Here is a 23960-nt window from a genome sequence, read left to right as displayed (position 1 = left end):
ACCCCGCCTATCAAACGTAGTCGGCTAATAGCCAATAGCATTGTGAATAGTAGTATAGAGGTCCGCCCACTTCTCTGTCATTTCCTTTCTCCATGCGTGGAACAGTGCTCAGTCCGGACCTGCACTTTCAATGGTTATGAGAGGATGGGGTTGTCGTTTCTGAATGACCTCTGTATATAAACTTATTTGAGGAAGACTTAACAAGCTGATCGGTTGTGTGTTTTCGTGTTAGTGCTAAACGGGCATCATGGCATGCCCGACCTTCCTAGATGAGACGCTTTCCACAGAGGAAAGGGAATTTCAAAAGGTAATTTCTCAGATCGGCGGAAAAGAGAAGCTGCATCTGGTCAGTGAGGCACGCAAAACCGAAGAGAATGAAACTGGAATCATGGAGGAGTTCATCGAAGGAATGTTTAACAGCACGTCCACAGATTTGACCGCAGGTGACAACGCTGGCCGGAACAACAACGATAGCGTACGGAAGAGCCCGTCCTGTCAGCACGGCGACTCACTCACTGAAAACGGGATCGTGTGCGAGACTGAAACGCTCGATGTAACCGCACCTAAGGAAAAGCCTCTCACCGAGTCGTCTGTGGATTTGGGAATCGGGGTCAAGCCAACGGGGGAGGACTTTCGGCCGCAACCCAACGGAGACCTTCAAAGAACGGCAACCAAAAGCATCAACATGAGTTGCCTGCACAGAACAATAGCCTCACCTGTTATAATATTTATTTTTAGTCAGGAGTTCCTGAAGGGATTGTCCAACAAAGCGTGCGTGAAGGAAATATTGAAAGACGTGCGTGCACGTACGAAACGTGCGAATCCGAAGCCCGTGCTGCTGGGGCTGGTCCGCACCACTTTGGAAAGTGGCGACACGCGACATTGCGTGGAATTCCTTGAACATCTAATTCGCTCAGTCTTTCGGAAACGGCTGCAAGAGGCGATCTGGGTTGGCACTTTTATACCAAACCAGAACAGCAAGATCCTTGAAATCAAGGAAAACGCCTGTAGAGTTTGGTATTCTACTCAAGCAGCAGGTATAACCTTTTGTTTAAACCTTTTACATAATGTGATTTTCTTCAAATAGGCTATGTCAACGTCCGTTTGATCACAAATGTTCCCCTTGTGTGGCCTGCCTGCCGAAATATTCAAATTATGTAGGTCAGTCATGACACTCACAAGACCAGTCATCAATGCACACAAGTTTATTTTTCCCAGGCTCGACTACAATGTCCCTCCCCGGAACAAAAGGGGTATTCATGAAACAGAAATGAGCTCCTCAAGAGAGCCGCCAAGTGGTCTAACACTTGTTGTTTTTGCTTTTTTCAGACCATACAACGGATGGGGTTCACTCCTCAAAGTGGCATAGCAGGTGTTTACCCTGGCCTGTCAGGAGAGAACCACGGGGCCATGTCTGCAGCTCTCCAACCAGTAAGGAAAGAGGTATGTCTGGGCTAGCTGCTGGTGCCTGTATTCTCTTCCTCATACACATATCATGCTATCCGACACTGCTTGGGGGAATTAAAAGATGCAACAATCATTTGGTATGAGATGACTCTAATTCTATCATTTCTAATTCCTCGTCCTGCTATTGATATACGCATTGAGCCCTGTGGATAACTCTTCATTCTTTCCTAATTGGAGCAGTGAGGGGAGGATTTGTCTCTATAGCTTAATGCATGCTGACGGGTTATACTATTCAAGCACCATCTTTAGGCCGATAGTAAAAACATATGACACATGATATCTGTTGTATTGTTCTTCCAGGTGATGCAGGAAGTCTAGAAGAAGGAATTCCTCTTAAAACCTTTTCTGTGTCAACTGGATCGCACGCACAAGGGGGAAAAACTGCTGTGTATAATTAACATGGTGACACGTGACTCAAGGGAATTGGAGAAACCTCAATGACTGGATATTATTTTCACTGTTGAGCTACCCCCCGGGCCCCACAGCATGGGACGAACATCCCATAAATGACGCCATAACGTTGCCATAATGTTAACTGTTAGGTTAACATCACCTCTGTCGTCAAGGGACCTTATCGTTTGCTATCCAGTGCTGACAAATTGTGTTTCACTGTCATTACATTTACATTCATAGAGAAGTCTAGATACAGCTGCTAGCTGAAGGCCACTGACGATATTTATTTTAGTCATAGTTTGTCAAAAGGTTTTATATACAATTCAACATAGAGAGAATTTAACGTATATGTAGTCTAATTATGTATTTAATTTAGTTCATGAGCTAAATTACGAAAATACAATGTAATGAGAATATATTGGGAACATAAACTGTACATTTTTTAACACGAAAGAATAGAAATAATGTTCTTAATGTAAAAAATGTGTGCCTTTCATGAGGAGAATTAACAATTGCACTAATGTGACAAAACTGTGATTTAAATGTGACACATTGTTTTTAACCTTTATTTATGATCATGTATGCTGCCATAGTGTGCATTTTTATATAAATAAAAACTAGCAAACAATGTAATGGATTTTAAAGAGTTTGCAGAGAAAAGAAAACCTTAAATGTTGTTAGAACTGCCAGAAAAAGAAACAATAGAAAATCCATCAACACAATAAGGCATGCTTTGGAGCATACCATTTAGTGTTGTGGGTGTTCAACACTAAACACAGCACTCATATTTCCATATTTTTTTATGATATGACTACCATGAGTGCATGTATACTACACCAAAAGCATGTCACAAGAAGGTATGTTCAATGTTCATGATATTGCGAATCTTTGAAGCGATGTTTATAGTAACGATGCTGTCAGGTCCTGGTTTCCGCCCTCACTGATGTACGGTTTTCAGCATCAGCCACTCGCATGTGGTAATAATGACCAAGTAAAACCATGGATGGAGACCGGTGACTCATAGGGCTTTAGGTGTTATAGCAGATGCCTATGTTTTTTTTTCCGTATATATAAAAACATTGAAATTTACATTTAATTTCAGGGCATTTAGGTCGGGAGATGCTTCTATTCAAAGACTTACAATAAGGACATTTCTCAGAAGAAATAAATACAAAAGTATCCTAATCTAGATGATCATTATCCATAAAAAAATAATTGTCTATAAGAAAAGATATATATACAGTATATATATTAAACCCTTCTATATATAACCCTTCTTCACAAGGCCATTCATATTTATTTACAATGACATAATTAAAAAAAGGATTAAGAGTATTAGTTCATGAAGAAGGATAGCCTCAATGTGCCATTCATATAGCTTGGATGGTTTCATATCTACAGAGCCAATTCACGAAGCAGGCCGTCATGAAGCCGGATTGTGAAATAAAATTGTATACATTATATTTAAGTACTTTGGTTTTTAAATGAACACAATTACATTTTAATTCATTATTATCAAAAATGTGACGATCTAAAATGTGTTGAAAGGAGCTCAGTGGGATATTGTCGGAAATCGGTTTTATTTTTAATCAGGCACAAACCAGCATTTCACATTACAGGTCCATTGACGGGGTCTTGTCCAGTTAGACAAAAAAGAACTTGAGCAGCGGGTGTATGTGCTGTACTTTAGATATTTGGACCTCCTTCTTCATTTTCTCCCAAGAAGCAGACGATCAAAACAGTCTAGTGGGGTCGAGGAGGAAGCAAAGATACAAACATGATCACATCTGCCGGTAAGTTGGAGCACATTTCTTTCGTTCAAGCAGAGACGGCGTTGTTAGTAGCCATTGGTTTAGCTGAGTCACACAGTTAGCGGGTGTCGGCTAGCCGGCTAAAGCAAGCCGACGCTGTTCTAATGTTGTATTCAAACAGTAATAACAGACATTTCTGAACCAACGTGGTATTTTAACATGTCTGAGGAATATGATCATTCAAACGTAACATTGTGGCACTGCGCTGTCGTCGAACATCAGTGATCAGTGGTCAGTGATGCTACAGGCTCACTACAGGAGTGTGTGTGTGTGTGTGTGTGTGTGTGTGTGAGAGATGTCGATTCTGATTCCTTGAAGACGAACGAATAACGAATATTTTGTAACCTGTTTTTTTTTTCAGCCGGTATAATTTCCCTCCTGGACGAGGAGGAGCCCCAGTTGAAGGTACTAGTTGTTACTAGCTGGTTGTTATGCTAGCATGACAGGCTATAATGACGTGCTGGACGGATTCATCTCCGTTCAACTCTCTGACCCACCGTTACTTATTTACATTCAGCAGCTTCCCACTTCCACAGCTTATAAACTTAAGTTATTAATACAACTTATATAAATAACATATCCCGTCAGAAACTACACGCCAAACTAGGATCCTTTATAAAAAAAACATCGATGCTGTATGCATTCAAAGTAACCACGTTGTAAAAAGTTTGATCTTTATTACTCTTGCTGTATAATTGCATATGTTTTATTTATATTCTAATGGATCAGAACGAAGCTTCATTATACAATTATTTCGCACTGTATTTTTCCCTTGCGTGTGGTGCCTTCTGCAATACAGTATTATTTCTTGGAAAGCAACTCCTTTAACATGGCTCATGTTTGTGTGCATTGCAGGAGTTTGCGCTGCATAAGCTGAACTCCATTGTCAACGACTTCTGGGCTGAGATTTCAGGATCTGTGGACAAGATGTAAGTGAATATACTCCCCTTATCATTTGTCTTTTACTCCCATTATTCTGGTTAACAGATTTGCTTATTAATACTCGACAATTTCATTTATCCAACACTTTCCTACCCTCCCACAAATACCATGCTTCCCATTTTTCTGTTTTAAGCGTCAACAAATCATACCGGATTTTTATGATATTCCTTTGGAATGCGTCATGTAACCGGTGACTCTGTATTACAGTGAAGTCTTGTACGAGGATGAGACGTTTAGGAGCAGAGAATTTGCCGCTCTGGTGGCCTCAAAGGTATTCTATCACCTGGGGGCTTTCGAGGAATCCCTCAACTACGCTTTGGGAGCGGGTGACCTCTTCAACGTCACAGACGACTCAGAGTATGTGGAGACCATTATTGGTAAGTGAAGACAAAGAATCTGCTGCATGATTATATGTGGGATGTCCAGCATTGCTTCCCAATCTCCCTACTGTTGTAAAAATGCATTGTCCAGCCCATCCTGCTCTACTGTTCCAGTTCTGTTACAGTCCCACACATCTAACACGTTCTCCCTTGTTAGATTCATATTCAATAAACTTAACTTCTGTTTAGTTTAAAAGTAAACTCCCCTTTAGTTATGGGTTAGTCCATGGTTGGATGCATTGACCTCATGGGTTCTGTGTCTTGCCCCAGTTGTGCTGTTGCTTGGATGTGTGTAACGCACTCTGTGCATTGGTCGGCAATTTAATACTTTTTAAAAAACATTGTTCTCCTTTTCTGACAATAAGTCATCCGCAGTAGCACCCGTCTGTTTCTCTTCGGCTGAATAGGGCTAATACTGCCGTTTCATTTCATAAAAACTTTGCGCAATGTTCGAAAATCACCTTATTTTTTCCTCTCAAACTGTGTCTTCTGAAACTTTTAGACATTTAAGGTCTTTCCTAACAGACTTGGACCGATGAATGGATCGGCATTGTAGCAAAAAACAAAACTGTATTGTAGTTTTGCTTTTAATATTTGTTTTTAATGATTTAAACCTTATTTATCAGTTAATAAAAAGGCAATCGAAGAGCCGTGGTTTCTGCGAGTTCCATTTCAGACTGGGAAAGATACACACTTTGAGCGCCTTCAATTTATTTTAAAGGAAGGGCGTCCAACTACAGTTAGCACGATGTTCTCAGCAGAACATCCACTGTTGTGTCAATAGCCCCACCCTTGCAAAACTAGTACATTTAGTGTTTTCTTTATACATAGTTTTCATACTGTTCTTGCACTGTTTATAAACAACTGCAATACTCACATTTCCTGCTGGGTATTGCGAGAGCACACCCCGTTGTGCACTCAAGAAGGCACCCCATGGTGCATTCTTTTAACCATCTGCATAAATAGTGTAAGATGTGAAATTGTGAACTCAAAATTGTATATGGATATGAAGAATTAAACGAGGGAACCTGTGCTGTCCTGCCTTCCAGCCAAATGCATCGACCACTACACCAAGCTGCGGGTGGAGAACGCCGAGCTGCCAGAGGAAGAGGAGAAGAAGAGTATCGACCCACGCCTCGAGGGCATCGTCAACAAGATGTTCCTGCGTTGCCTCGGCGACCACAAGTACAAGCAGGCCATTGGCATCGCCCTGGAGACCCGGCGCTTGGACATCTTTGAAAAGACCATCTTGGAATCGGTCAGTAGTTTGAATTTCACGCCTTGTTTAGAACTGGGTTAAGGATTAGTCTTCGCAGACTTTGCCTTTTTTAAGAGAAATAAGATTGTGAAATGTTCAGATTTCCTTTTTTCTTTGAGATGTAAATTTGTTAAATGAAAATGAATACAAATTGTGCAAACCGTGCAAAATATCATTACTAGGATAGGAAAGATGTACAAATTTAAATGTATATTTTCCTTGCATTGCATCTGAAATGAACCAAAATACGATTCTACTACATTGATAGACCATCAGGATACGGAAACTAGGTCCACTAATGGTAATGGATGAGCCCCTGTAGCCCGTAATCATAATCATGGTCTCCCCTTATAACAATTTGCATGTCTCTTCCTGTCCTGCAGAACGACGTGAGCGGCCTGCTGGCCTACAGCTTGAAGGTGTGCATGTCTCTGATGCAGAACAAGAGCTTCCGCAACGAGGTGCTCCGGGTTCTGGTCAAGCTCTACATGAACCTGGAAAAGCCAGACTTCATCAACGTTTGTCAGGTAAGAACCTAACTTCATCGTACCTTTTTCCCCCTGTAAGACATGAGTTAAATGTATTTGTCAGAAGCCCCTTTCAGCTTGTGCTCATCGTTTAACGGCAAAAGGGTCATGTATAAAATACCTGTCAAAATACCAGCGTTTCCATTCCACCAATTTACTAGAAATTACATTGCTGGCCTCGCAGTGAAAATACATGCAGGAATTGTAAACCATGGTAGAACATAATATCCTTTATGTTGGACAGGACCACTCGGCGTGTCGGGTAGCAAGACTGCTTGTTAAATCCAAGGATCGGTGAAAATACCGATTTTGACTGATCCTTCAGGTTTTTTATGTAACCTGTAATTTCGGGCAATAACAACAAAGGACTGCAACAGCATTGCCAGTACTCTGTCAATGGTAGCATTTGGCATGAAACAGAGAAAGGCATGTCTTAGAAAAACAGGAACTGCTACTTTTACCGTAAAACCTAATCCGGCAATTCTTCCGCATTAATGGATTGAAATGGGTTCTATAAAAACAAAATAAATGGAAAAGTCCACAAGACGCCAGTCTTACTAGTGGTATTCCAAAAACCCTGGCCTACCGTGATACTGCCCAACTTTAGGTTTTAAAGAACATTTGGAAATTTGCATTACAGCGTTTAGTGAGGATTACCCTTTTGGACATCGATAAACTTCCTCTACTTCTCCTAAGTGGTCAACTCTGAACTCGGGCCGACCGTCTGAACGAGAGTTGAGAACCTCAATCGATGTAGAAGGTTCTGACGGCTATCTAACCTATTCTCTCCCTCCCCGCTGGTTCCCTGCGCAGTGCCTGATCTTCCTGGACGACCCCCAGGCCGTCAGCGACATCCTGGAGAAGCTGGTGAAGGAGGACAACCTGCTGATGGCCTACCAGATCTGCTTCGACCTGTACGAGAGCGCCAGTCAGCAGTTCCTCTCCTCGGTCATCCAGAACCTGCGCACCGTGGGAACGCCCATCCCCTCCGTGCCCGGCTCCACCAACACAGGCACTGTGCCCACCGCCGACAAAGACGGGTGCGCGGCCGCTTTCAGAATAAGAGTTTGTGATAGAAATGCATTGAATGGGAGCAGGTTGATTTATTTGTGTTTCAGTGACTAAATTGCCTTCAAAACTATTTAAACTTTTTTTTATTATTTTTTTGTCCATTGCTATATAAATTGAATGGTCTTTTTATATGCCTTTTTGGGTGTTTTTTAACTATTATTTAATAAGGCAAAACAAATGATGACCGTTTACCGGTGTGTTTTTCCAGTGAGGCAATGGAGACGGAAGAGAAGGCCGGGAGCTCTCCTGCTGGGAAGCCTGCAGAAGTGGTGAGCGTTTATAATATACATGCACCAGAGACCAAACGATCTACTGTCCCATTAGCTCTGTCTTTTTGGGTTGAATAACCCAACTCGACTCTTCTCTGACCTCTGGCCGTATTTGCAATGTAGGAGGAGCCTAAAGACCAGAACGCCAAGATGATCAAGATCCTAAGCGGGGAGATGGCCATCGAGCTTCACCTGCAGTTCCTCATCCGAAACAACAACACAGACTTGATGATCCTCAAAAACACAAAGGTAAAGGACGCTGCTTTGGAGCCTGCGGTTTTTTACATAAGGAAACCTCTTGATGTCACCAATCGACAAACGCACAGAAGAAGAAGCCTCTGAATATTCAACCAAGAATATATTTTAATCCATTGCACCGCTTTTTGAGGACCTGCATATGGTTGAGCTTACATAATAATGCGTACTGTGCTAGGTGTACTGTTTGATTTAGATTTTTCTTTATTTTGTTTTTCGCTCAGGATGCAGTGCGGAATTCGGTGTGCCACACGGCTACGGTCATAGCCAACTCCTTCATGCACACAGGAACCACAAGTGACCAGTTTCTCCGGTATGGCCCTTTTTGTTTTACCTTCAGCATGGGGTTCATTTATATAGGATAGCCTTCATTCGTTATCCGTTTCATGAATTGATTGACTTTTTATTGCCGTTTCCCAGAGAGAACTTGGAGTGGCTAGCAAGAGCGACCAACTGGGCGAAGTTCACAGCCACCGCCAGCCTGGGAGTCATCCACAAGGTATGCTTTTATTATCCACGTCCCTTAGTTCAAGTCAGCTCATATTATCGTTATTCCTCCGGTTACTGGTTTTAAAGAGTAAACAATGGAAAAGATGCCTCCACAAGAAGATGTGTGCAAGATCTGTCTTTTTTCAAAATGTTTTCGCGAGTATTGGTCAACTTTAAGAATATGGTTCCAGAAAATCTGTTGCCTTACTTTGTTTACCTTGAACTTATTCTAGGGACACGAGAAAGAGGCGCTCCAGTTGATGGCGACCTACCTGCCTAAAGACACCTCTCCTGGCTCTGCGTACCAGGAGGGAGGAGGCCTGTACGCTCTGGGTCTGATCCACGCCAACCACGGCGGGGATATCATCGACTACCTGTTGAGCCAGCTGAAGAACGCCAGCAACGACGTAAGATCACTGGCCCGTTTGGCTTAGGATCGTAACGTTTTGAAGAAAAGTCGGTTACTAACGTGATCGGACAACCCTCATGAATACAATGTTAGCGTTGCATAAATATTGATGCATTCTGTATCCTTATGAACTTGGGGTTTCTGAGCGGGAGGACTTCTTTCTGTCTCTATTAGTGTAGTGCCGTATTATGAATGAGTCCCGTTGTTTAATATTTGTTTCCAACTACTCAGACTTTATTACACTTTGTTCACGGCCGTGTTTGTTTGTATCTGGCAGATTGTGCGTCACGGGGGTGCTCTGGGCCTGGGCCTGGCGGCCCTCGGCACAGCCAGACAGGATGTTTATGATCTGCTCAAGTCCAACCTGTACCAGGACGACGCCGTCACTGGTAAGTACAAAAGACGAGATCGAATCCAATATCTTGAGGGATAATCCAACCCCAGTTTAAGTTGGGTGAAGAGGATATTCATAATAAAGTTATTAGTTATTTCAAAATAAAAAAATATTTAAATTTAAAATATATTTCGATTTCTGCGCCTTATTCAGTAACATTAACTATCCCATGACACGGTTCGCACGATAAGGTCATTAATGTCGCGCAGAACCCAAAAGGGAGCGTCGGCCTTGTTTGGGCCCTCCCATCCTCTGAGCTCCGTGCAATCCCTTATCCCTCCACCAGGTGAGGCTGCAGGCCTCGCGCTGGGCCTGGTCATGCTGGGCTCCAAGTCGGCCCAGGCCATCGAGGACATGGTGGGCTACGCCCAGGAGACCCAGCACGAGAAGATCCTGCGCGGCCTGGCCGTCGGCATCGCCATGGTGATGTACGGCCGCATGGAGGAGGCGGACGCCCTCATTGAGAGCCTCTGCAGAGACAAGGTGGGTCACGGGAGGAGAAATGTGGTGTTGGTGGACAGGTCTGGACGAACAGGAAGCTGGCATCGATCCTCTTTATTGTGGCACCTTGTACAGTTTATATTGCAACACACGTAACATAGGGCCATGTCATAGTTTGGCACACAAACCAGTTCATGTACAGCCAGAACATCCCTACAGTATGTTGGGATGTGTGTGCCTTATTCCCCGACCCATTAACGGGATGTGTGGCGAACGACTAGTCAGATTAAAAAGTTTGCACCTTACGATCTAAACTGCTCAAACTTTGTTCAGGAGGTTAAGACCCATGGAAATATCATCCAGTAGATCCGGGTTTCCATTTACTGTAAAAGCGACCGAATTGATTGACATTCCCACAAAGTATGCGCGTGTGTTTGCTGGTGTTAAGACCCAGGGCCTCAAGTGTCTGCTCTGCCTCACTGTCTCCTCTAGGACCCCATTCTGAGGCGCTCCGGTATGTACACAGTGGGCATGGCTTACTGCGGCTCTGGAAACAACAAGGCCATCAGACGCCTGCTCCATGTCGCTGTGAGTACTTCCCGCTTAGCCCTGCTGTTTATAGCTGGCTCCTTTAAGCCGATGATCACGGCCGTGATGATGATGATGATGGTTTATGGTAATGGCGACAAAAGCCGGTGCTTTGATTCGTCCCGAATGGGGACAAGTCTGTCTGTAAATATGGCGGCTAACGTTTCTAGAACGGTTGATAAATTGGGCCTTCGTAAGAAGATTTTTCCTCTCATTACCTCCTGGATATGTAAAGGTATCATTTTCTGGCCAACTTTCACTGAATTGGGTGTGTGGAGATGTTGTGTTCTCTTAATCTAGATCACAAAAGCAGCCCCCCCTCCTGAAACAAAATAGTAGTTGGTATTAAGTCACTAGAAAGACCCTTGTCTTACATTCAACTCACTTTAATTTCAACTGCTTCGTTCCACTGAGTTGTATGTTTCTACCCATGTTAAATTGAGAGCCCTCCTTGTATTAATGAATGTGATGAAATTTGTGTCCTGCAGGCAGTAGTCAAGTATATTGGGGCAAATGGCTAGTTTTTACACAAGGACTCCCTTCATGATTAGAAAGAGGCTGAAGTTTCATCCTCCCTAAATCCTTTTTCTCTTCTTGTCACAAAGGTGAGTGACGTGAACGACGACGTGAGGAGGGCAGCTGTTGAGTCCATCGGTTTCATCATGTTCAGGTAAGAACTGAGCTTGTACTACTTCAGCCTGCTGTCACAACTCGTGGTCAACAAAACGTCTGGACTATCCTGTGATCATTCATTAGTTCGCTCTTGAAGGTGAATGCTCTGAGACTGCATTCCCCCCCCATAGCACACATTTGACTCGCATGCCCCTTCCAAATGCATCTGGAGAGGTTTGAAGTGGGTATCAGTGGAGGCCAATGCAGGTTCTAGTGAGAGCCCTTTCCAGCTTTGACTTTGCCTCTAGGTAATTTATTTAATTTCTCTTGAAGAACTTGCTTGGTTAAGCATGTTCGTGGCAGCCTGACATCAAGATAAAAGCGTTGACTTTCATGTTTCAGAATTTGAATCTTTACTACAGTATGCTCTTAAACGTAAAGCACCGACCTACACCAGACCTATAACGTCAGACTCTTGACTTATTGTTTCATTTTGTTGCAGTAGATCAGAATCAGTTGATCCCTTGAGGAATTCGGGGGGAATCCGTAAGATCTGTCTGCCTTGCATTGCAATGCCAAATACACATCTTTTGTGAAATATTTGTTAAAATGTCAAATGCAGGAGGCTTTTACCTCCAAAAGGGAGGTGAATGTTTTGTTTGGGTGAAACCAAACAGCATTTTTTGTCTTGTTTGTTTTGTAGTTATGCTGGACAACTATTCCTGGAATAGTTGTCAAAGGAGACTAGGTTCCGAAAGGAATCCTACTTCTCCCCCACATTACCCCCTTCCTGGTAGTCAGATTTTTACTTTAGTAATATTAAAATGTACTGCAAGATGTGGCTTTATGCTTGAACCTTTTTTTTCATTTTGTAGAACAAAAATGGAGAGAAAATTTAGCTTTGGGATAAAATGCCAAGCATATTAGGTTTCAATTAATGCTACCTTTTAGATTTAAAGGATAGTATAGTGTTAAATATTCTGTTGCTCTTACAAAATAAATAGCTGACAGCATGAGACTGTATCTTTAATCCCCTCCAGTCACTCTGATGGGGTGTTTCAGGGCATGATATGCCCGGTTGTTATTTCCGTCACACCTGTTTCTTTTCTCCCTCTTTATCTCAGCGAATCACTCAGAACGTGACATTCATTTACCCATCGGGCAGCCAAACGGCGTTAAACAGAACGCCTGGCTGAGTTGAAGCACATCAGGGCTGTCCATTTTAAGCCCAAAAAAGGCCATGGGATATTCCCTATGATCAATTGGCTACAAGATAAACCTTGTGTAATCCTTCCTGTGTTTAGAAATGTCCCACAACCACTACAATTCAGCTGGGCGCAGTTCCTCCCAGTCACCTAGTCCCATGCCCGTACCTCTCAAGCCACTCTGAAAGACGGCTGTCTTTTTCTCCCATGTCTAATGTACCATCTCTTTGTCATTGGATTTAGACGATAATGGCAAGGAACTATCTGGTAGACTTCCAAGTGTTGCTTATACTTTGGTTCTAACAATTTATAGGGCATGTGATCAGCGCATTGTGTTAAAAACTAAATGAGTTGTGTTGAAGGCCAAAACACTTTTTTTTGTTAGAATGCGTTTGCTAATGCAGCTTTGGCACATCTCGCTAAGACCAGTTTATCCTCTGTCAGTCGTTTGTAAATATAAACTTGTATTACAGTACGGACTGGAATGTTTACATGACTGCATTTTGTTATGTATTATTAGTACGTTTGCGCTCTGAGTAATACAGATGTCATATTAGTTCAGCTAGGAGTATGATACACAATTCCACATTTCCAATTTATTGAACATAGAAGCTTTCCGAGTTACCTTGCTTGCATTATTTTGTACATTGCCATTGTGAAGTATTTTAATACAAACTGGACATTTTGCCATTAATAGTGCAATGCATTAATGCAACCTCACAAGTGGTAAGAAACGGCAAAGATGTTTTGCCAGGAATAGTAATTCAGATAAGCGGAAGAAGATGCATGCAAGCGCTCTAGAGTTTAACGCTTATTCACAGCCTTCATAAAGACAATGCACTATGAAGTTTTATTGTTCAGATGTTCTTTTTGTTTCTCTTGGGAAAATAATCGATTCCACTCAAAGTAAAGTGTTTGTTATAATTTGTTATTGCGTACAATAATCAACATACAAGGCTAGCACTCTCCAGAGCCGCAAAGAGATAGAATTAGCGTTGCAGCATGACGAGTAGCTAACTATGCAGCTTGTCGTTGCCTCTCGCTAAGCACGGATTAAAACTGAGCCTGCCATTTTAACTTGTCCAGAAATACTTGGATGTGAAATAGGAAATTAATTTATAGATGTAGGGCAACTTTCAACACCTCAAAGTACTGGAGGTGTCCTTATTATGAACCGGGCAAAATCCCCTCTATACATAGCTAACGTGCTCCCCCTGCTTTAAGTCCTCGTTTTCAGTCAGGAACAGTGTGTCCAACAGGACACTGCTGGGGGACTGTATCGGTACTTGCCGGCACCGCAACGGGCTCTGATAGCTCACTGCCCCGATGCCGTTCTTCATTCCTCGCTTCACAAACAGCTTTGAATTCTCCGCCATGGAGGAGCGGAAGGAGATCTTTGTCAGCCCCCGTCCTCGGTGTTGCACCCTGGGGTGCCTCCCCGGCCCATTGCTAGTCCAGACACTGTAGTTACAGGTGATGTAGCGGGTAAAGGCCTGTCTGAAAGTCTTGTTGAACAGGGTGTAGACTAAGGGGTTGATGCCCGAGGATACGTAGCCCACCCATACGAAGATCTCCATCAGCCGGGCGATCACGTTGACGTCACAGTCGAGGCAGAGCACGGAGGTGATGTTGGTGATGAAGAACGGGCACCACATGACCACAAACAGGAGGAACACGATGCCCAGCACCTTCGAGGCGCGCTGCTCGTTGCTCAAGTTCTGCATGGATTTCTTTCCTATGCTCGACATCCTGCGAAACGGGACGTCGTCCCTCGAAAGGCGGTTCGTCGTGAGTGGGAGCGGTTTCCCAGACGCCCGCGTCAATGGGCCTTCCGGCGACGTCTGTGTCCCGGCAGGGGAAGTGCCCTCGGCCTGTTCCCTTTGGGAAACCGTGGTGACAGTCTGGCGCGTGAAACGCTGGGTCACCCTCGACCTGAGCAAGTAAACCTTTTTGCGTAGAGCTTGGATGGTGAGCAGGTAGATCACCATCATGATCATTAGCGGGATGAAGAAGGCCACCAAGGAGCCGAACATGATGAACTCCCGGAAGCTGTCGGTCTTCAGCAGGCAGGTGTGGTTGCTGTTGAAGGTGACGTTGTTGGGAAGATGGTAGTTCTGCAGTCCCTTAATGGGAATGGGAATGGCTATACCTGTATTGGAAAAAAACAGGAATGTTATGTTTTTAAAGTTGAAGAAAACTCATAATCAAAGTGCTTTTTTGGCATTTACTATACTTTTGTTATGACTGGTGATGTTAATTTTCAAAGGCAACCCTTGCTTAATGCAAGAGTTTTGATCTTGCGAGCAGATAACAGGATTGTATAGTCTGCTCAAGGGCTTCACCGTAATGTTTAAGCTTTGTTCTTTCTCCCACTTGTCTGGTTTTCCTCAAACACTGCAATTTAAATCTAGACCAGGTGGAGGCCCAAGACTTTGCTGTTATGAAAGGTCTTGAATTATGCCAAGATTTAGCACCAGAGTCTGAAAAGGGTGACCTGGCCTATTGAACCTAGACGAGGCATTATTGGCCTCCATTTTACTAGATCTTCTTATTTTATTGGTCGGTAATTCTTAAAAGTTGACATAAGATCAGCCGGAATTTACACTACTTTATATAGACGTCCAATGCCATCAGTAACAGACTGGAACATCCTGTCACCCAGTAACCTCATTTCTTTTATCTGTGCAAGCTCTTGGCTTCCAAGTCCTGGCACGTTGGATAAACAGTTGTAAAAGCGCAAGACAACCTTTTGTTTAAATAAACATTCAGTAATTATAGTGTTTATAATGTATGTGATGTAGGTCTAGTCCACAATGTTCTTGACTAGCTCTCAGAACAGTTGCCTATTCAGATATTTAAGTTGTGTTCAAAGCACACTTATTTGCTGCTACTTTCTCCAACCGTGTGTGTGTGTGTGTGTGTGTGTGTGTGTGTGTGTGTGTGTGTGTGTGTGTGCGTGTGTGCGCCGAGCGTGTTGAGGAAGGATGGCTAACCCATGTGCTACATCTTGTGAGTCACCTTGCGCCCTGCCTAATGTTATTATAATAACGCCACCCCTCTGTCTCCAACATCACGATAGTTTACGTAGGATCGGCTTTTATTGCATCCGGCTTGTACGTTCCACCCCCTGCATCAAACCACCTTGGCCGTGACGTAAACTGTCCCCGAACACACCATATCAAACACTCCTTCAATAACTTCAGGACCCTGTAAGCCAGCAGAGGAAGCGGTTTAACAAAACATCTGTCGTAGCGTACTCACCAATTGATATCAGCCACACCAGTGCGATCTTCATCATGGCCTTAGTCCTTGATTTGTACTGGCTGTGTTGAATGGGTTTCTTAATGGCGATGTATCGATCGAGGGAGATTGCACACAGGTGCATGATGGAGGCAGTGGAGAAAAGGACATCCAGGAAGAGCCAGATGGGGCAGAGGAATTCCGGAAGGGGCCACCCGGAATCTGAGAACAGACGAAAAAGGGACATTGTTTCATAAAGGCATGATAACGATCCTACCATTAGAGGGAAACTGGTTAAATATTCTTCCTGATCCTTAATGATATCCTGCGATGGAACATCCATTAGCATTACGGTTCTGTCCTCGGAATACCCTCTGTCCATTCCAAATACATTTTCTTCTTCTGCATACCATCGGTTATGGGAGTTGTGCCACAATGGCCAGGGATCAGAAGTAGCTCTCATGTAAAGATGTGTTTGTTTATCTCGGTTGGGAATGACTGTACTGGAAAAAAGGGTTCTCTGATGACTGTTTATGGAGCTAAAAGCTTTTTATGTAGATGTGCTAAAGACTGTGTTGTACAAGGCTGTTTATTTATGGTCCCCAACGCAAATTTGGCAAGTAATTGCCTTGGCTCACGTCCAACCTCCCATTAACATGGTTAAAAGCTTCTGTTGTTAAAAAGTGTTTTTTATGTTATTTCGTTCCTTTTTGTTCTCTTCAAACACGGTAATTAATAGTCAAATGCTTAAGAGACTGCATGACCTGTGTTTTACTGCAAACTTTATCACAAGATACCAGCCTATGGGCTACCGGTTATGTATTTTATAAGCGTTTCAGTTTAGATGCATTAGTTTAGTATTTTCGATTTGTATTTACGATAATGTCCCCATCTATAGTAAAAGTAACTGTACAGAAGCAACTGCGTTGTAGCTTCTGAAAATGTGTGTGTGTGTGTGTATTCAGCACATATTTTATGCCTAAATTGTTGAAGTAGAGCCATCATTGGTTTTGTGACACTTAACTTCTCACATCAAACTCAAGTTAATATGATTGATGAAAGCCGTTTTGCAAACATTGTGACAGGAGAGCCATTTTGAAAGTTCTGCTCTTTCGATTAGTAGCTTCACTGTGATAAGGTTTTTATTACTTTCATTTTTCTAGGGTTGTAACTCGGCACAAGTCTTACAGCTGTGCACCGAGTCTAATGCATCAAAGTGAAATACTTCTCTTGATCTTCAACATAAACACTGTGCTAGGTGGTGCTTTACTATTCTGACACTTCAGTAAGCAAATCCCTACTCGAGCCTCTAAAAAAAACCTCAAGGGTGGTTCCTTATTAGCCAGCCATTTTAGTGGTGAAATTTTGTTATACTCTGCTGCCAGTGGTCACAGCTTACCTGTAAACAGTATGTCTATTTCATTTTTCAAGGTGTTGTCTCTGAGCAAAGCCATGATTTCATCTGCCTAGCAGATGTGGAAATGTGTTCTTTTTCTTTTTTCTTTTCGTTGACTATAGTCCTTTCACTCTGTATTTTGAGATTTTTAAACAGAAACTGAGCCAAAAGCTCATTTTCAATAAGGTATTCATGTGTTGCAGTGCTTTTTTTTATTTTTTATTGGCTATGTTCCTCTTGGGGGTATTATTTGGATATTATAATATGTAGAACAGAAATAAAACCATAGTTTGTTGCTTCTAAATTCAGGTGTAGGAAAATGTTAATTGGATCACTGGGTTATAACACTAGGCCTCAAAGGAATATTCTACAGCGAGCTCTTCAAACAGTAGAAAGCATTCAACATTGTTTATGTCCTTGTGACACCTTAAGTTACCATGTTGCTTTGCACACACTAAGGCAAAGGGAAGGGTAACTTAATATTTCAGGGTTAACAGTATGATGTATTTTTTTTATATAGAAATGTTTTAAACTTGCTAGACATACCAATATATTTGCACAGATGTTTGTCTGTTTTTTACCTTACTTCATAATTAGGTAAATATATTATCCTGGTCAAAATGATGAGCTGGCATATGGCGTTGCCTGTAGTCTTGATGGCAATTAGTTTGAGCTCAGCATGCACTGCTGAGATGGGGCTATTTTCATCATATCCTCAATCTTTACCTGTTTTTTTTAAAATGTGCTTAGACGTTTTGGAAATGTTGGTATTGGCCTTGCTGATGAAGCAAATTCAAGGACTGCCAAAGACTATTAGTTGTATTACAAGCAGAAAATGATTGAAGTTAGAAAGACATGCCTCTTTTAGGGAAAAGTTGGATGTCTCAATTTCTAGTTTCACATTTTGTTGGGTGTGATCAAGCCCAGCATCTCCAAATCCTTTTCCTTCCAGAAGTCACTTGGAAGGCAGAAGGAAAATAGTGGATTAGAGTGTGTATGAGAGACAGCGGTGGGTTGAATAGTGCCACAACTACAACGGAACCGCCGCAGGAAGTAGCGTGTTTATGATCCACTATCGCTTGTTATTTCTCATCAGGCGTAATATGTTTATTGAGGACGGAGCTTGTTACCAGTGCTGCTGACATCCTATTTCAAACCTCCCCACAACCCTGATGAATCACCAAGGCTTTTCTCAATTGTTGATCCACCCATCAGGCTGAACACAAAAGGGAATCCTTGTTATGACTCCATGATTTGAGGCGCCATTATAAATCTGTGTTGTTGACTCCTATGCAGATGTGGATGCTGTGTATCCTTGTAGCTAAAACACCAGGAATTTAAAGAACTTTGAAATATTTCTAAGCTTTTTTTTAGCTTTATTTAGCTACATTTCTATCTAGCCAAGATGTTTGGTACTTCTCTAAATCCATGGTGTCCTCCTCCAGACACCAAGAATAGGTAAAGGTCAAGCATACAAAATGCCAGTTAAGAAACTTGCTCAGGGCAGCTTGTATTTATTAGAATAATCAGGATATCGGTCGGACATTATCCATTCTTCAGAAGAACCCCGTTTGTACCGCGGTCGTTTCCCTGGGATGCAGAGGACATCAGGGCGCCGTCAGTGGCACCCACTTCTACGTGGACTTACTGTAGAGAATAGTGATCAGGGCGATGGGCATCACCAGCAGTCCCACCAGCAGGTCCGCCACCGCCAGAGACATCAGGAAGTAGTTGGTGGCGTTCTGCAGCTTCTTCTCTAGCGACACGGCGAGGATGACCAGGATGTTGCCGCCGATGGTGGGCACGATGACCATGAGGATGAGCAGCGCGGCCCACTGGAGTCGGACCCCCGGGCCCTCGCCGGGCTCCGTGGCGTTCTGCTCCAGGGAAGCCGCCGCCGGCCGGGACATGGTGCGGCTACGGCGGTGGGGACTGGCCTCGGCGCTGGTCGGGGCTCTGCTCTGGCTGGCCCCGGAGGCTCGGTCAGCATGGTTCGTTCGGCCCCCACGTGCCGAGTCCCGCGGCAGGGTGGGACGGGTCACTGCCAGGCGTCGGGAGAAGAGCCGTCGGCCAGTGCCCAGTGTGGAAAACCGGTACGGCCTCGCAACGAGGTTAAGATCCGAGCGCTCCGAGCGAACCAAATCCAAGGATAAACGATAGATTCACCGCGGGTACGTCCAAAAAGCTTCTGATTCCAGGGCTGTCGGTACTGCTCATCCCCTCGCGACGCCTTCTACGAACTCTGTTAAAGAAACAATAACTGCAGTGTTATCCTATTTTTGCGTTTTATCTGGGCCTAATTACCAGTGACACTTATGGTAACGAATGGGAAGGGTCGTTCCTGTACGCTTGTTATTCCTTCCTGACCCACCATGGCTCGGTCATTACACAAGGAAGTGGCAATCAGTTTTAACTTTATCCCGCATTACGGGTTAAGGGTTATTAAACAAACATTAACTTTGATTAACATTTACTTTAAAAAACTGAAGTGCTTTCAGGCTTCAGGATGTGTGACACCATAACAGAAAATGGCTGGAAAGAATGATGTGCGTTGATTGATAAAAAATCCAAACGAAAGGATGAAAGTCTTCTACAGGCAATCAGGAATTCCCATCTCCTTGTTTATCCAAGAAGGTATTGGTGGAACAATTAATTTATCATCTTTGAAATGTCATGCTTTGTAAAAAGGAAAAATCCTTACCTGTTCTTTAAGAATCTCAGTTTTATTTCTGTTGTACGACACAAAAAACCTGTCAAGAAATTTCAGTACCTCCTAAATTATTTTGACCTGGCTCACCAGGTATTTTGGTCTCGCCTCGCTACCACCTTTTCAGTTTACAATTTTACATTCAAATGATTCCCAAAGTGGAATGACTTAATTTTACGCTCTCCCCGGCAGCAGTCAGTGCTCTCCCACTCTGAGGCTTTCCATGAGGGGGAAGTTCCTTTTTGTTCCACCGCAATGGAAGAATCCAAAGTCCTGAGGCTCATCACCTACAACATCCACAGCGTTTGACCATTCCGACGTTTCCCAGTTTCTCTCTCTATCGCCCAAGTCCCCTCTCCCTCTCGCTTTCTATCTCTGCTTACCGCCTTTTAGTAGGAGTCTGATCAGCTTGTGCGCTTCCATCTCACTGGCTCAAACTCCCTCCCTCTCTATTCTCTTCCTTCATCCCTCCTCTCTCTCTCTCTCTCTCTCTCTTCCCCCCCTCTCCCCATAGTGTTGTCCATGTGTTAGGCTTAGCAGAAAACAGATGAATGTCTTTGTGCTGGCCCGATGCCAGCGGTTCTGGGAGGTAATTTCCTTCAACACAGCCGCCCTTCTGTTTATATTTGTCACTTTCTGTACTCTCGTCCACTGGAGTAAATTGCGCGTGTGCTTAGTTTCTCGTGTGTGCGATGGTGGGGACTAGGATTCATGGGGTGCAAACTCAGCAATTTATATATGTTTACATGTCATCTTATATCGCCTACCTAGATCCTAAAGCTGTGCAAGGCATTGCTGTGTATTTGATCATTGGTACTACTGCGGTGGTGTTTGAAACATGAGCCTGCTTTCACAGTCCAGGCCTCTACAGCAGTCATAATTGTTGTGTTCTTTCCACTGTGCGACTGCAAAGCCGCTTCTAAAGTTGACACATGTCAAAGCAGAGTAGCATATTTTCTGTAGTCTACTTTATTTGTACATTTATTTTCCTAACGGCAAAGCAAACCAACTCTACTCAAATATCGTAGCCTTTCCCTGTCTTGGACAAGTGTGGCACACACACTTGGTATTACCGGGACACGTCTGTCTTGAACTCAATTCCAGGTGAAACTACCCACATAAAGGAAAGTGAAGTTTTTTCCACTTCCTTTTCCCCCCTGGCCGTGAATTGGTCTTGCCTTTCAAATGACTTGCCTGCCTACTGAGGGATGGTATGGCTCTAATGTGAGTCTGCTGCTGTTGGGCACTACGGCGATTGAGCTGAGTTGAATCGATTTTTGCAATTTTAAATGCAGGGCCATGCATGTGTTCCTTCTTTCCACTATACAGATATGGACACTTTTTGACAGTTTTTCTTTGCAGTAAAAGTTTGCACTTTCTTTTTGTTTTCTAGGCTAAGCAATTTACCATTGAATGACATTTATTCTGAATTTACATTTATTTGAAATTGATCACAATTCCATAGTGGCCCTTCTGGGTTGTTTTTTTTAGGCCTTTTTGAATTTCTACTCCCAGCTGTGTCTAAGGAGAAAAGTTTGAGAACTTGAGTTTTAATTTCTGAGATGCAAGAAATTGCAGAAGGAGCACTGAGCTGACGCATGTTCTGACTTCGAACCTCTTAAATTAACCATTTTATTTGATATTAGACATTGATAAGATGGACATTGCTGACTGAATGGATAGTTGGCCATTTGTACATATCTTTTTTACACTTAGTGACAGCTCTCTTGCTTGTAACATTAGCCATTTCAGGGGTTGGGGACTGTTGAAAATGTCATTCTGTCTCTGGTTCTTGTTGGTAGATTTAATTTCATTTTAATGGCGTGATAACAAATGATGCCCGGCAATCTCTTTGCTCGTGTCCTGCTCCTCTTCATTGTCCATTAAGGCGTCTATGTAATGAACAGGAAACAGGATAATTAAATCTGATCTTCGGGTGCCAAAATGTATAATTTGTTTAGATTTGTCCACTTCCTGTTATGTGTTCATTGGCTAGCAGGTCAGTGACCTGTCTAATTTATTAATAGCAATGGATTTCAATCTCTGGGAGCAGCTAGTGCATTATGATTGTTTCTTGGCTCCCTTACTAGTTTATTTAAATAACTTTGGTTTAGGAATTATGTATTGAATTTCATGATGCAAGCTTTTTACTGCTGCCTTCACCTTTTTTGAAAAATAACTATTTAGGTTTTATAGTGCATCCACTGATTCGGATCGCTAGGTTGTCTAAAGGTAATGGCCCTTCACTTAACTTTATTTATTTTTTCAAGTAACCTAACTTGAGTTCCTAACCTAACTTGGCTCCCCTCAAGTTTTTTTTTGTTTTTTTCTCCCAGGAAATGTCTTTTTATAGGTCCCTAGGTCGACGCTTTGTTGTTTCTCATCACGGCTCTTAAATAATTAGAAACTGAGAACCGTAGAACCGAACTGATGGCTGCCACATGGTGAAAGGCCAAACTGTCCTGCTCTACATGCCTATGCGTGTTCTGTGGACATTGATATCTTTCCCAGGATGGGCATGTGGGCTTTACCTGACTAGAATAGCACCTTGTTACCTTCCTGATGTAATTGGGAGATTATCTATGTATCCCTGATTGATTGCCATTTGTGAAATTAAGTCCCCTTCCAGTAGAGGGGCTTAGTCTAAACAAGGCAGTAGTAGTGATGCCTGGCAACATGACCACGCACCGACTCAAAACACTGAATCAAACACCACAGGTGGATTAGTTAGTTAATTACTTTCAACCTTCCGGATTTTATTGAGACTAAATTGGCATTAGGACAATCCCCATGAGCTAGTATCCGTTTAAGTCCGGTCAATGAATGCCAATGAAGGTGTTTGAACTACCTTCATTGTCCTGCTTCTGTTTATGTTGTGGCAGTTTAGGAAACATCATTGGATATTAAATGGAGGCAGATTAATGGTGATTTAATTTGATGCTATTTATTGAGATGCGATTTGTACATGGTTGTTGGATATCGCATTGTACCACATTTTTATTATATTAGTCTTTTATTTGAATTTGAGACAGGGAAATGTTATTCAGTCAACAACTTGTAGTTTGCATGTGGTTGATTGTTTCACAAATAAGTAAGCCTTTACTGTGTTGAGATGTGGGACTAGCTTAGCCAGTGAATTCATCAGCCGTGTGTGGTCTTTCCTCCATATCAATGGGCTTGTATTTTCAGAGGGGGACCTTTAGCCCTCTGCAGCAGAGCATCCCCCTTCTCGTAGAGGAGGTACTGCTTTGACGTTTTTGTGAGCTTTGAACAGATCTGTGGAGAGAGATTTGTAACATTGAATCTGCAAGTTGAAAACCTTCTTATTGTGCAATTGGTTTATCACCTTCCAGGTCCTGTTGGACGACTTCAGATAACATTTCAATGCAATGGCAATAAAGCTTGTATTCGATAATTGACGTTAACCCTATCTCAGAAATCTGAAACCTTGAAGAGCAATAACCGGGAAAATTAGTAATGATGAATAATCTCCCCAAATTGCCCATCTGTTTGGCTGTGGCGTGGTTGTTTTTGGTTCTGAACTGCACAGAAAATGAATCATTAACGATGCATAAAGCACTGAACTTCTTATTATGTCTAACTTGATTTTACAGTAATGACATTTGCTGGAGGCCCATTTATTGTAAATTGACGTCAAGTTTGTTGATTAAAGAACCCAGTACTTTTGCATTGAAACCTGACGTTGATACAGTTGAGGAATTGGTGCATTGGAAAAAAAATATGCCTATATGAAAAACTGAGCTTTTTTTAACCGTGAAGAATCAAGCCTGAATCATCAATTTGGATTCAGCCTCACTTGGAGCACGACCCATGTAGCCATGTTCATACCATCAGAAAAAAAAGCTTTCCGTCAAGAATATATCTTGATAAGACACTCGCACTTTCCGTCAATAGGCAATGAAATAAGGATTTATTCAAGTGGTGAAAAAAAGATTAATGGAATTGTATTATATGCCATGCAATTAATTGGATGACTTATAATAGCATATAATTCTATCCTATTAAAGTGCAAGCCAAATAATTCGCAATTATTTTTTTCATTTTTGTCTTCTCCTATTTCATGAAGGTGTCAGCATGGAAGAAAA

General features: G+C 42.7%; 3 protein-coding genes across 4 annotated transcripts in view; 2 read left to right on the top strand and 1 right to left on the bottom strand.

The window, feature by feature from the left end:
- Positions 1-73: 73 nt before the first annotated feature.
- On the top strand, positions 74-2882 carry LOC130393737 (uncharacterized). Its single transcript, XM_056604453.1, has 3 exons — positions 74-1037; positions 1330-1443; positions 1768-2882. Exons 1-3 carry the CDS (start codon positions 248-250, stop codon positions 1863-1865), a joined length of 1002 nt encoding a protein of 333 aa, XP_056460428.1. The 5' UTR covers positions 74-247; the 3' UTR covers positions 1866-2882.
- Positions 2883-3477: 595 nt separating this feature from the next.
- psmd1 (proteasome 26S subunit, non-ATPase 1) overlaps positions 3478-23960 on the top strand; it is a 36305-nt gene continuing 15822 nt past the window's right edge. Inside the window, exons 1-16 of the mRNA XM_056603358.1 lie at positions 3478-3653; positions 4033-4076; positions 4527-4600; positions 4821-4990; positions 6043-6251; positions 6635-6778; positions 7592-7818; positions 8058-8118; positions 8242-8367; positions 8598-8686; positions 8794-8872; positions 9096-9269; positions 9549-9660; positions 9952-10148; positions 10599-10694; positions 11300-11364. Of these exons, the coding sequence (XP_056459333.1) occupies positions 3638-3653; positions 4033-4076; positions 4527-4600; positions 4821-4990; positions 6043-6251; positions 6635-6778; positions 7592-7818; positions 8058-8118; positions 8242-8367; positions 8598-8686; positions 8794-8872; positions 9096-9269; positions 9549-9660; positions 9952-10148; positions 10599-10694; positions 11300-11364 (1883 nt within the window). The 5' untranslated portion in view covers positions 3478-3637. The remainder of the gene's footprint in view (positions 3654-4032; positions 4077-4526; positions 4601-4820; positions 4991-6042; positions 6252-6634; positions 6779-7591; positions 7819-8057; positions 8119-8241; positions 8368-8597; positions 8687-8793; positions 8873-9095; positions 9270-9548; positions 9661-9951; positions 10149-10598; positions 10695-11299; positions 11365-23960) is intronic.
- On the bottom strand, positions 12997-20309 carry htr2b (5-hydroxytryptamine (serotonin) receptor 2B, G protein-coupled). 2 transcript variants are annotated; one of them, XM_056603359.1, is made up of 4 exons: positions 19849-20309; positions 18796-19389; positions 15773-15973; positions 12997-14660 (listed from the first exon to the last, which is right to left on the bottom strand). In XM_056603359.1, exons 2-4 carry the CDS (start codon positions 19055-19057, stop codon positions 13702-13704), a joined length of 1422 nt encoding a protein of 473 aa, XP_056459334.1. In that variant the 5' UTR covers positions 19058-19389; positions 19849-20309; the 3' UTR covers positions 12997-13701. The 2 variants fall into 2 exon arrangements, with proteins under 2 accessions (XP_056459334.1, XP_056459335.1); XM_056603360.1 differs by lacking the exon at positions 19849-20309 and having other exon boundaries at positions 18796-19624.

Source organism: Gadus chalcogrammus, chromosome 12 (assembly GCF_026213295.1).
Source record: "Gadus chalcogrammus isolate NIFS_2021 chromosome 12, NIFS_Gcha_1.0, whole genome shotgun sequence".
NCBI lineage: Eukaryota > Metazoa > Chordata > Actinopteri > Gadiformes > Gadidae > Gadus > Gadus chalcogrammus.
Note: the sequence above shows the minus strand (reverse complement) of the source record. Positions and strands in the feature narration are given on the sequence as shown.